The sequence below is a fragment of the Ptychodera flava genome, chromosome 10 (assembly GCF_041260155.1).
Source record: "Ptychodera flava strain L36383 chromosome 10, AS_Pfla_20210202, whole genome shotgun sequence".
Classification (NCBI taxonomy): domain Eukaryota; kingdom Metazoa; phylum Hemichordata; class Enteropneusta; family Ptychoderidae; genus Ptychodera; species Ptychodera flava.
In genome coordinates, this window is record NC_091937.1 from 8,977,120 (window position 1) to 8,990,682 (window position 13,563).

Genomic DNA, 13,563 nt, shown 5'->3' on the forward strand with positions numbered 1-13,563 from the left:
AGATTTGTCAATTTGTGGTGAAATTTTAATATTTGTATTGTTGGTGCAATTTTCCCCATTTTTTGTCAAAAAATCATTTTCTCCAAAAGTATTTGTTGGATTGCTTTAAAACATGATAGTCTCGAGTCCTAAGGGTTGTTTTCTGTCAGATGTGTAAAGTCATTATGAGATGGAGCATTTCATATTGCTTGGGTATAAGATTAATGTGGACTTGCAATGGAATTTTCTTAGTCAAGCTGTAAGAATGCAATGTCATGTGTGTACTAGTAGTTAGTATCTCTGTAAAATGGGAGGACAGTGTCAATGACTACATTTTTTAAACTATATTACTGTTTTGCAAATTGATATACTTTATATCAAAAAAAGCAAAAAATGTTTATACAATTACAATTAGAACAATTACGACAATAGTATTGAAAGTTACATACCCTGTTACAGTATACTTTTTCTCAAATTTGGTTGAATTTTTTTCACAGGTTATGCAATGGATCCGTCAGTGGATGGATCTGGTATGGAAGGCTCTCAAATCGTGGGCAGCACTGACTTAGCAAAGAAATCAGAAGGTAATGTAGCAAATATTCAGTAACACTTCGGCAGCATTCAGTAACTTCTAGACTGAATATACAGAGTAGACCGATGCCTCTGGCATTCTTGTATACCAAACAGATGCCTTTAAGGCAAGATGTGCCTCAGGGACAGATATTTAGACTCTGAAATTTTTACAAAACAATATTTGTGTGCTGTTTGTGTGGACTCATTTCATTTTATTTATTTATTTTCTTTTATGCTCATCAACGGCGCCAGTTGTCGCCATTTACCGGTACTGACAAGTTAAAATATAGAGTATGAAATATAAATCTGATAAAAGACAAATGATACTGAAGAAACTACATACAATAGACATACAAGAGATTAAAATCACATGTAGGCAAGACCACAAACTTGTGAAGTGGCAGTGAATCACAAAAGATCTCAATATTACTGTTCAGTAATATCACAGTCCTTCTACCGTGGTAAATTAAATAGGCGGGAAATGCGACCAATGAACCCTCTCTTTGTAACACTGACTCTATTATAAGGTATATAAGGGATCTATTTGAATTAGGTCCCTTATTATGAAATACCGGTATATAAATTAGGTCCTTTTGAAACTCATCATGTAAATAAAGATCCATTTAATTAGATCAAAAATTCAATTTTCCCCATAGAGTTTACAGAAGGATTGTGGGCATTTTGAATATAAATATATCAGTGAATTTTTGGTAATTTGTTTCTCTGGAGTTGAATACTTTGCTTAGTGACCCCTATTGTTGATTTAAAGAAGTTTCATTGAACAAGTTTGAGCAAAAGTTTAAGTCTTTGAGGTGCGTGTTACCCTAAAATGCTAGTAACCTTAACTTGAACGAGTTTCTGACTATTGTTATTTTGTATGTGAATTGCAAGGGCTTGTCATGCTCCACAAAGCATAATGAAAACCCACTATTTACCTTCTCAACACAGCGTCTAATCGTTCAAACCAATGTGACATTGTTGTATACATTTGAATTCTTGTCGGGACCAGAATTTACTTATCAACAATGACAACACAGTCTACACATGGACAGGCTGAGTTGACAAGCTGAATACTGTTTACCTAAACATGCTTAGAGAAGATGCTTAGGGAGTCGCCAAGTTTCCTATGGTTTTTAAAATCTTAACAATTCACGAATTCCGGTTTAAATTCATTAGTTTATTTGACAAAAGTGCTCAATTTTTCCAATAAAGACATGTATACTTTTTTGTATGGCTTACTCGTAGATTATTTTTACAATATGCCTTTCAACATGGGGCTGATAGTTGTATCTACACCCTGTCTCAAGAGTTCAATGAACATTCAAAAATTATTAATGGACATTTTAATTGCATCTAAAAATATTGATGCTACAGCTTGAGAGAGTTACACTTAGCAGACTCAATAACAGATCGAGTTTCATAGTGCTAGTGGGATTGAAATGGATCAATCGGTAGCGACAATCAAAAACAATCTACAATCATCAGAATGTTGATTACGGGCGGGTTACAAACACATCTCAGTGAAAATTAAGGTCAAATTTTGGGGCAACTTATGTTTTACTTTTGTAATTACAATGGACTTCAACTTGTTTTTCTGTCTGTCAGTACATTCAGTACATCAACTTCTTAATGGCCACCATGTGCTTCTGTCTGATCTGGACAGCTACTGCTGTCAGTGTCTTCACAATTTTTAGACAGCTTATAGGTTGAAGTAAATCCAACATGATTAAACAAACTGAACATAGGTGTGTTTTACATGTTAAAAGATGCACCTTTTCCCTACTCAGTCTGGAGATATGACTCTGTATCACATGTACTAGTAGCCAAGGGGATGATTTTTTGTGAGACAACTGAAATTGGCTGCACGGCCTAATCAACAGGATGTCAAACCAATAACAGTGACATGTGTCAGTCGCTGTGATTGGCTGATACTGCAAAATTGGATGAATCCGGCAAATCAAGTCTGTTATAGAGCAGATTTATTTTAGTGATGTCGTACAGTACACAAGGAGCCGGGTGGCTTCCAGGCATCTGTAGACTTTGAGATTATGGACATTGCATGTTGTACCATGATGCAGCATGTTCATGATCACCCCATGGAATTTTTTCAAACATTTAAAAAAACGTATCAACCAATAAGCCCAAACATACAGTGTTTATAATTGTGGTTATTGTCTGTTACCAGAGTCATTTATTTATTTTGTACAGTCTACTACAAGTTTAGGTCTGTGATTTCACAGTTTTTGTACACATTGTAAATTGTGTAAATTGTCTGATGCAAAATTAAAACAAAAAATTCTTTTTGGATTCTAGTGATATTATTTTCAAAACAGTTATTAGTTCTGATTCTCTTCCTAACCATTGCACCATGTTGGAAAATGATGAATTCGCCATTTTGAAAATTTTTACCAATTTGTATTGCTCATATGTTTGTAAACTATGAATTTGCAGCAAGCCTGTCTGTTCTCTGGAATTTCAGCTTTCCTTTTTGTCATTTTTTCCCACAGGGAGAACAGTATTTGAGAGTACAAAACAGAGGGCAGGAGACAAGAGGAAAAAGGCCACAGCTAATGATCCCTCTGATATTGAAGGCTTTGAGGGGCCCTGGGCAACATTTGTTGATGAGAAAAGAGTAATGAAACCATCAGCGGTAAGAATTTTGATTCATGTTCAATGCTGTAACCATTTGTTAGAAGTGTATGTTTACACAGGAGTCAAGTGTGTGTTTACACAGAGGAAAAGTGTGTGTTTACATAAGGGCAAAGTGTGTGTTTACACAGGGGTCAAGTGTGTGTTTACACCGGAGTCAAGTGTTTGTTTACACAGGAGTCAAGTGTGTGTTTACACGGGGAAAGTGTGTGTTTACACAGGGGAAAAGTGTGTGTTTACATAAGGGCAAAGTGTGTGTTTACACAGGGGTAAAGTGTGTGTTTACACAGGGGTAAAGTGTGTGTTTACATAAGGACAAAGTGTGTGTTTACACAGGGGAAAAGTGCGTGTTTACATAAGGGCAAAGTATGTGTTTACACAGGGGTAAAGTGTGTGTTTACACAGGGGTCAAGTGTGTATTTACACAGGGGTCAAGTGTGTGTTTACACAGGAGTCAAGTGTTTGTTTACTCTGGGGTCAAGTGAATGTTTAACACATGGGTCAAAATAGCTCTTTTAGCCAAATGAGTTTTACATCACCATGCACTAGCTTTCATGTTTGTGCACAGACAGCGTCACTGTTGTAGTCTGTCAATTACAAATATATTTCAGAGTTCAACTACTGTGCAAAGTACCTTCACTTTTTGTCAAATTTTAGGTTCGTTGTCGTTATGCCATCAGTAATTTATATGAATTTTGTACCAAAGATTTTTGGAAGAAAAATATTGAGTTTACCTGTCAAATTGATCAGGATATGTTGAATGGTCAGAAAAATATCAGAATATTTACGGTAATATTTTCAACAATTAAGGCGCTATTTCAAACATGTACAGTGTACAATTAAGGTAAAGCAGCCTGTCTGCACCAAAGGTATCATGGATGTGCATGGTGCAGAGTGAACCCTAGTTTGTCAAGCCCATATACACCATGTGCATCTCAAATGGTAATTTTGAAATGACCCTGAAATCTTACTTTTTCCATTCATTCTGCAAAACCTTTGGCAAAGTTCATAGCCAACGTATCCTCTGAATAAAGTTTGCACATGTCCAAAATTAGATGATATTTAATAACAATGGTGCTTTTTGGGAATTCAGATGAATGTGTCCGATCTATTTATATGAGTATCTTTGATTGTTAATTACCTCGCATGGTTGTCAAGATAAATTGAAATGAGCATTTTAACAGCCTTCAAGTTATGCCACTGACAAACTTCAAATTGACAATAGGGGAAATAAAGACAGAACTGCCACCATCATATGCAATACCTCTGAGAGATGAACACTTTTATGAGATGGAAGCCTGCCATCTACCATTCCTTCTTTAGTAAGAATGTGAGTTTCATCACATGCATCCATTGCCAGCAGCTACAGGTGATGAAAAGTCTTGATTACAGCAAGAAGCAGCTTCTTGCAGTGATCCAGATTTTTCATTATTCAAGACTCTTCAGAAAACATGACTTAAACCCCGGCTCGAAAAGGCCCGGCATTGGGATTAACAGAGGAGTTAAGAAGATTATGAGGCGTTTCTGTCTTTCTTCTTCTTTCGAAATTACAATCATTATGTAAATATGTTGCGAGATTTTTGGATAAAAGTCAGCGCGAGGGTGTAAACAACATCACAAACCTCCAGGATCCATGATAGTTATGCAAAAGAACAGGGATTGATCCTGTGTGAATTCATGCATATTCATGATTAGTCTGGGGGATAAGTATACGGTAGATTAATATTTAATTTAGCCGGAGATTATCTTGCATTCAACGTCACTCATGAAAACTAATTCAAAATTATTCATATGACAGTCTCCATAGAGAATATAAAACAGGCAGAGGCTTTATATATAATGAATTGCTTTGGTTGTGTTTCTCATGGTACATTTTCAACACTTTTAAGTTGTTGTTCCATTGTCCTACAAAGAGCCATTTCTTAGAATGTCGGTGCAGAGTGAATCAGTTAAACCTTAAAGTGCCACGTCGGTTTATAAACCGACATGGCATTCTCGCTCTCAGCGCCACGTCGGTATATAGACGGACAGCGGTTGCGTTCTATGATTATGCATAACTTAGCTACACACTGCCGAACTCAGCTGGAAGAAGGGTGGATATTCCTGACCCTTTGAACATAGTTTAGTACCATATAAGGACTGAAATAATGACATCATGCAGCCTAACAATCAAAATTTCTGGTAATTTATGCAAACTTTCTGTAAAAAGGTCAGCGTTTTTCATGCATATTTAATCAGGTCTGCAGCTTCGTGGATACGCGGATGCAGCCACAGTGCATTGAATGAAACACATTTCAAAAGCTTTACCATGCCGTAGACATGGAAGACGAATATGTTATGCCAAGCTACTGCCCGCTGGATGATAGACATGGCAGATTTTACAGGGTTTTTTTAAAAATGTTACGGAAAAATGATGTGATTTGCTGACCAAATGGATAACGATAGTTAACTTTGAACGTATCGGCAGCCAAAATGGCGGCATTGTGTGATGCTGAAATCTTGATATGGAGCCCGAGGTTGATGTTTTCAAAGCCCAAAACGTGCAAGATTGAGAAATTTGTAAGGATTTGCTTAAATTGAAGTGTATTTTGTCGATTTTCAAGCGATTGACTACCAATAAGACCATTTAAACCATTGATGTTGTGACCTTCTCCGGCCTGGAGCAAGACGGCCTTTGGCGGTCGACCCAGTTTGTTTACAAATTAATGTAGTTGTTCCAAACTGTTGATCTTGCGAGACATTTTCTACGTGTTACTAGGATTCCTACTTGATTATAAAATGAGACTTCAACCTCCAAAAAATCACTTGCCTGTGGGAATTTAAGTCATCTTAAGAAGGACATGCAAAATAGAATCGTAATTTGTCACCAAAATGGTATCATTTGACCCAAACTTGTATGTTCAATTGTGAAGCGCAGTCTGGAAAAATACAAAATGGCTGCCTATTGATATGCAAATGAACTTAGACAGCTGTAAATCTTGTCAATTGTTCACCAATAGGTTGGAAAAATAATTTGATGTTCACTTTGTTTCTGTGGACCTGCACAAGCAAAATATTTACATCAATGGCATTTTCACTGAGGAGATTGGAGTAAAATAACAAAAAAAATCATTCAAATCATGACTTTGTCAACTGAATACTTCAGTAACATGTAAAATTGAATGTTTTCAGTCAGAAATACTATTTTGAGGTTACTTTGCTGTCATACACACCATTATTAGATATGCTCAGTTCTGATGGTCTATGGCACGTCTAAAGTAACATCATATTTTGCATATATTGGTATAATGTGCTACATACACAGAAGGATATAACATTTTCACAATAACATACATGTAATGAAGTAATTGTTAGACCTATATACTTACATGGTTATAATATTATTTCTAAATCTCCTGCTTGATAATCTTCCAGTAATTTGTAGGTATAAACAATTGGACTGCCATCTTCACCCGTGTCCTCATTAGGTTATGTTGTACCATAAATTGTAGCCTGGCACCTGAAAATATATTAGGTTCAACCAAAGCCAAAGAAAAAAATTTCAATTGAGTTATCCTTGGCATAGGAGAAAGATAATGCCGTATCAGGTGCTCTGATTTCTGGCATATCTGTACACTGAAATTTAAACAAACATCAGCATTAGTGTGTAAGTATACTTAATATTGTCATGTACCCGGTATATTAGATGTGTTGAAATGATAAATGATAAAGAGGTCATGGTAGATAATAGCCAACAGAATACATGAAAAGTATCACTGTGTATATTATAATCATTGAACATGAAACATCACTACAACACACTTTTTGTACTCTTACCTGCAGATTACATGAATACTTTACGGTGGTATGGCATTATCAGTTGACTTTACATTAATGAAAATTCACGTGCGTCACTTTATATGATCATCATTACCAGTGCAGAAGCCTTGCTTTGTTTTGACATTTTACCTGCGATATAACCTTGTCTGTATACCAGGTGTGAACTCCAGCATCATCTTTAAATTGATGTTTTACCCTCTTGCCAACAAGGATGTCAGGGGCATCAGACACAGTTGTGGTTGCCATGGCTTCTGTTATCAACTGTTTTAAATTATTTGCGAGTCGTTCCACTGTTAGGTCAACACGTTTATTTGCTTGGGTTGGAGAGGGTTGAGTGAAGTTGTATATTTTTTTGTTGGCAGATGTTTGTTTTAGGAGATTTTTCCTAAATCCTAGCTGTGCCTTGAGTGCTTTTACTTTGGATGTTTTGTCAGGGAGCGCTGTCAGTTGGGAGTCTACTGTACCTGTATACAGGACTGCCACAAACCATAGTACACAATGTCCTCTGTTTGCTTTTGTAGTGCTTGTAGTTGATTTTGTTCAGCTTTTTGGCATTTGGCAATGGCTTCCTCTATCTGTGCTTTGCGGATAGTGTGTATCACTTCCTCTCTGTCATGGAACTTCTTCCATTCATTCTTTACTTCTCTGGTGGCCTTGCTCATTAAGCTCTGTCACTTCATCTTTACTTTTTGTGTCTTAGAACCATTTCTGGGTTTGGTTTACAGTAAACATCATGTATGCTTCTGAAGCGAGACTTGAAATGTTGGGCTTTGCAGTCAGCAGATTATCAAGATATGCGAACATTCCCTCTGGTTGTTTGTTGTGTTTTGCGGCACTTTTTGTAGATTCAATCATGGCATCCGACATTGTGGTGTACTTTCCTGTAGGTAGAAAATCCTTGAAATCTTTCTGAATGAGTTGTGTTATGGCAGCCTGCAGGTATGACCATGTTGAGAATGACAATGGTACGGTGATCATAGTCTGATGGCTGAATTAATATGTCATAAATGGTGTCTCTCTTGATAGGAATGGACTCAAACAGTCGCATCTTGCCTTCAATGAATTCTTCCAAGTTGTGTGTGACGTCACGCAGGTAGAAATAGAGCTTGGTGTAATATGAATGCACTTCTGAGATGGGGATGTCTGTGTCTTCGATTATATTCCAAAGTGGTGTTGTGATGAATTTTGAAATTAAACTAAGTGCTTTGCAGCCATCGATGAAAAATGGCACCTTGAGATCGAAAAGAACTGCTGCAAGGAGGCGATTTCCTTCTGTGCCTGCTTTGTTAAGGAATTCTAGCATTTTTGAGTGAAGAAAATAAACGTGACCGGCATTACTGAAGAGAATATTGAAGCGATTTCCTTTGTACGGTGCTACAGGTACATTTGTAGGGTGAACATCAAATTATCCTTGAGAAACTGTCTGAGGTATGTTTTGAAACGACCATGGCATCCACTTTTTTCGTCGCCTCTTCGTGCAAAGGCCTTGCAGGCAGTTCTCACCAGTCGCAGTGTTCCTGGTTCTTTTTTTTGAGCTACTTCCGGTGAAAAACATGGTATTTGATCTTCAAAATGACCCACTTCAGCCTGTAAAACTGCCTTCTGTGTTACATCTGCCATGTGGACTAGGGTGTGTAGCCCACAGAAAAAGTTGTTCAATTTGTCGAGAGCCTGTTTACTTCCTTCATCTAGTTCACCGTAGTTTGGTATGACTTGTGGCAGGATGGAGAGTCGGTATTCCTGTAGAATGGTGTTGAATCTGGTTTCAGTGGCAGCCATGTCGCTCATAGTATTCTGGATGTTTGAAAGGATTTTCTTTGATGTTGTGTTGTCTGTCGATTATGATACCTGGTCGATGTCTTCTAGGATGGTGGTGAAAGTTTTCATGGTGTGTTCAGCAGATTTTGTGGCAAGCTCTCGTAATCCCAGTACAGAGTTGATACCGTCACTGTCTGTGGCCGAGTATGCACCATACTTATAGCTGTGCTTGCTAGTTTCATCTGTCTGTAATGTGGTGTTTCTTTTGTTACTGAAGTCCTGGGCAACCTGTGATCTGGAGATGAGGGATCTTTCGATGTTCAACTTGTCGACAGTTGATGGTGATGGTATTCTGTTGGGTTCTTCAAGACCAACTTCAGGCATGCTTCTATCACTTGCCCTACATACCGGTACTTGGCTGGAACATGATATTGTAAAAAGTGTATAAACACACACACGCACTTCCGGTTCAAACTGTCTTGTTTCCTCATTAAACAAATTCACTACTTCACTTCTTTCTTCCTGTAATACTTGATTTTCTTCTTCTACAACCAATAATCTTTGTTTCAGTTGTGTCATCTCATTATCTCTTCTCCTTGTTTGTTTTTGGCACATTTGTTTCGCCAGTAATCCTCTCTTGATGCTGCACGTTTCAAATCTTGGTTTTTTTTCCGATAGCGACTATGCAGAGACATTGCTTTTGATGACATTTCCTGCATATCTTCTATTTGTTGAGTTATGGTGTCTTGCATACCAGTCAAAGTGGTCTTTAAATCTTTCAGCTGCCAGTGAAGAAGAAACGTTGGAATACGTTTGTTCTGCAAAGTGCTGATTATTTGCGCTGGTAAATGGCTGATTCCTTTTCAGGGCTTGAGAGCACATGTTTTCAGATCTGATTGGAAATCTATAGATCTCCTGTAAAAAAGACTGGAGCATGGCAGCACCCTTCACACGAGATTTACTTTTGTTTAATTTTTTATACTTGTCATTCAGTCTGGACAATGACTTCTGATAGGACTCTATCTGATCAGAGAACACGTCGTGGTTGTTGCAATGGTCACATGTACGGTACAGTAGTGATTTTCTCTTTGAGAATGAGAATGAAGATTGGTTCAATAACCGAGTTAAGTTGTTACAATTTTCTGACTGCGACCCCTCCACACGCTGTAGAGTTCGTGAAGCACTCACGCTCATACCCTCACTATCATACATCGCACCCAAACTTTATCCTAGCGAAGCAATGAATACAACGCTTAAACTGGGCGAAAGACAGCCTCGGGGACAATTCTGTCCACCAGCAGAGCTATCAACCCAGGGTACAAAATACGGTGGTTTCAATCGGGTTCGAACTCACAACTTACGGTACCCAGTCACCTTGCAGAGAAGCCACAGACAAAACCGCTCGGCCAAATCCCCAATCTCACAAAAAGATAGGTTCAATGACCGAGCTACGTTGTTACAATTAATTAGCTAATTTCCATATTTGATGAATTTTTGTAATTAGGGTGATATGTCAAGAAATACCAAACCAAATTTAATGAAACATGGTACATATGTTCATATAAGAGCCGAAACAGTGTGCAAGGACATTAAGCAGTATCATGTCAATTAACTGATAATTTGCATATTTGATGGATAGTCTAAATTAAGGTGATATGTTTAGAATTCTGCAGCAAATGTCATGAAACCTCTTACAGTGTTCAAACGTTCAGAGGTTACTCTTGTCAATGAATTGCTAATTTGCACAATTGATGACTTTCTATGATTCAGCTGATATATGTCAAGAAATACTGCAGCAAATGTGCTGAAACTTTGTACGGATATTTAGCATACAGTATAGTAATAGTGAACAAAGGTATTTAGCAGTACTTATCATGTCAACTCATTGCTAATTTGCATATTTAATGAAATTTCCAACTTGGTGCGTCATGTTGAGAAATACCGCACCAAAATTGATGAAACATGGTACAGATGTATATCTCTTAGTACTCTAATAATACTGAGGGAAGACATTAAAGGGACATTAGCTGTAACTTTTGACTAATTTTTCACTACTCTGGTTCAACGTATCAACTACAGAATTTTACTATAATGCGATCATCATGACCAATGCCCGGTGTCCTGCTTGCCAACACAGCCTGTGTATGTGAAATGACCATTGTTATTGTTAATAAATGTATTCTAGTCCGGACCTGAATACAAAATTAAAACAATAACAATGCAGATTATACTCATATAGGGTATGTTTATGAGCTAAATATTAGTAATTTCTCCATGGTTCAGGGATTCAAACCAGAAACTGCAGATGATACACAGAACAAACAAAATTTAAAAAATGACTAAAGTTACAGCTAATGGATCTTTAAGCAGTGTCATGTCAATTAATTGCTTATTTGCATAATCTATCATGGTACCCCTCAATCAGAACCAATTCCCCCAAGTTTTCAAGCAGAATGGGACATTCCTCCCTTGTGAGAAAACTGAGCAAAATAAAATTGATCACAGATTCACCATAGTGGTATACCAGTAGGGTATGCTACATATCCCATTTTTGAAGTGATAATACCAATACCATTACATGTACTTTTGTGAAGCTGTTCCGATAGATTCTGCACAGAATTAAGTGCAAGCAACAATGTGTCCATGCATGACCTCAGTATGAATATCATGACTACGGCAAGCACCATTTCCCAAATTCTATCAGTGTTAACAGCACGAAAAAGACTATCATGTAATAGGATGAAGAATGTACGGTATTCCTTGTATGGCGTCTCCCATGTCTCCTAACATACAATTTGAATAGGGCTTATTCATAATGATGCAAAAAGCTCTAACATGAATATGAAAAAGTGAATATTTTGCAAAATTTTTTGACAAGACTTCTAATTCAAGCTTGCGGGCATTGGGGAATTTGTACAAAAAATACACAGGTGTTCTCATGGAAACAAATAAAAATCAAATGAAAAAGGCTGTAATCACAGCATCAAAAACATACATGCACAAAGACAAAATTGTTGAATTTCTGCCAACAGCAGTAGATGTCGCATCTATGTTGCTATATTTAGTAAGGAACATTTAAGTCGTGACTAGCGCTGTTGCAGCCAAGCTGTGTTCTGTACATTCGTATCCTGGAGTCTTGGTGCAAGACTGAATCTGAAGACTTCTTGTCTTTGTTGCTTGCAGGAAGAGCAGGAAGAATTGGATGAGATTCTGGCAAAAAGAAGTAAAAAGGGCAGACAGACTGATGAGAAGCCGGTGGAAGAAAAATCAACCCTTCATGGTAAGACAGGAAAAAAACCAAATCATGATGTCACCAGATCACACTTTTCTGGATTATTCATTTTGTGTTTGAAAATAAATAATTTGAATCAAAAAACAAATTTTCTGTAACATGATTTCATAACATATAGGTAGCTCAAGACAATGATTTCAGCATACTCATACATTAAGACCAAATTCAGCCATGTAACCATGCTTTTTCAACATGGAAATTCAAGCTTCGGGCTTTTTCTGTCTGGCATGCTCTCTCAGAAAGTGTGGAGAGAATGTTCTAGGATACAAAGTAAATAGGGCATATAAAGCTTTGTTTAAATGAAAGGAGAGTAGATGTAGATAATTCAATGATAGAATAAACACTGCAAATACTCGATGTTCATTTTCATATATTTCAAACTTGTTCAATGGATGAATTATGTACATTTATCCTTTTACTTTCATATATACCGATACATTATTCAATACACCAGTATGATCCACTTCCACTGTAAAAATATTAAACGCAATTGCTAGCATCCGTACCTGAAACAGTATGCCCGATGCTAAAACTAGGCGAATTTGAAGCAGTCTAGTCAGAGAACTAGTTCACTTTAAAAATACGAATGTTTCAAATCACTCCTCTGAAATATAAAAACGTTGAGAAGACATCACTGTACGGTATAACCAAGCCTTTCTAGTCAAGTTGTTGACAGTGTTCGCGGTGACTTTTTTCTCCTCGCGTACGGCATACGCATTAGTCTGCTAAAATTGCGTAATGGCTGGATTTGAGTGCGTAATTTCACTTCCGCACTCGATTGATGAAAAAACTGACTGCAAAATACAATGTGCCGTTGAATAAACCTACACTACATATTCGGATTGTACGATGTAACATTATTTTAATGAAAACAGTTTAACGAACAACTTGAACAATGTTGAAACGTAACAGCGAAGGTTAGACATGCGACCGTCAAAACACATCGGGCAACCCAAAAGTTTGAGTTATGGCAGCTTATCCAGACGGTTTCTGGACGTTTCGGCACCAAGTCGTTTCGGCCCAAGACGTTTCGGCCTTCGAATTTCAGGCCCCAAGTCCGACGTTTCGGCACCGCACCCAAGACGTTTCGGCACCGCTGAAGGCTACCTGTGGGAACTAGTGCTGGAGCGTAATGTTACAAATCAAAGTACTAAAAAGTACAGTGTCAACTAATATTCACGTACATGCTTTAATATTTGTGAGAACATGGGAAGAGACCGTAAAAAAAAAAACTTCATATCATTTTCAAATCTGTGACACAAGTTTATCGATATCAATAGCCGCCGACACGGCAAAAGTTTGAAAGCGGTGACGAAACAGCACGGCAAAATTCACACAAAATGCACATAAAGTACTGGTCAGAACGCAAAGGTCACGGTTACGAATATGACGGATCAGTCAATTACTGAATAGTTTGAAAAAAAATCGAAACACAGATGCCGAAACGTCTTGGGTTGCAGTGCCGAAGTGACTTAGGCCGGAAATTGAGAGGC

At 37.5% G+C, this 13,563-nt stretch overlaps 1 protein-coding gene across 1 annotated transcript in view; it reads left to right on the forward strand.

The window, feature by feature from the left end:
- Positions 1-13,563, forward strand: part of LOC139141922 (pre-mRNA-processing factor 17-like) — a 39,500-nt gene that overhangs the window by 19,900 nt on the left and 6,037 nt on the right. Inside the window, exons 4-6 of the mRNA XM_070711686.1 lie at positions 477-563; positions 3,060-3,202; positions 11,962-12,058. Of these exons, the coding sequence (XP_070567787.1) occupies positions 477-563; positions 3,060-3,202; positions 11,962-12,058 (327 nt within the window). The remainder of the gene's footprint in view (positions 1-476; positions 564-3,059; positions 3,203-11,961; positions 12,059-13,563) is intronic.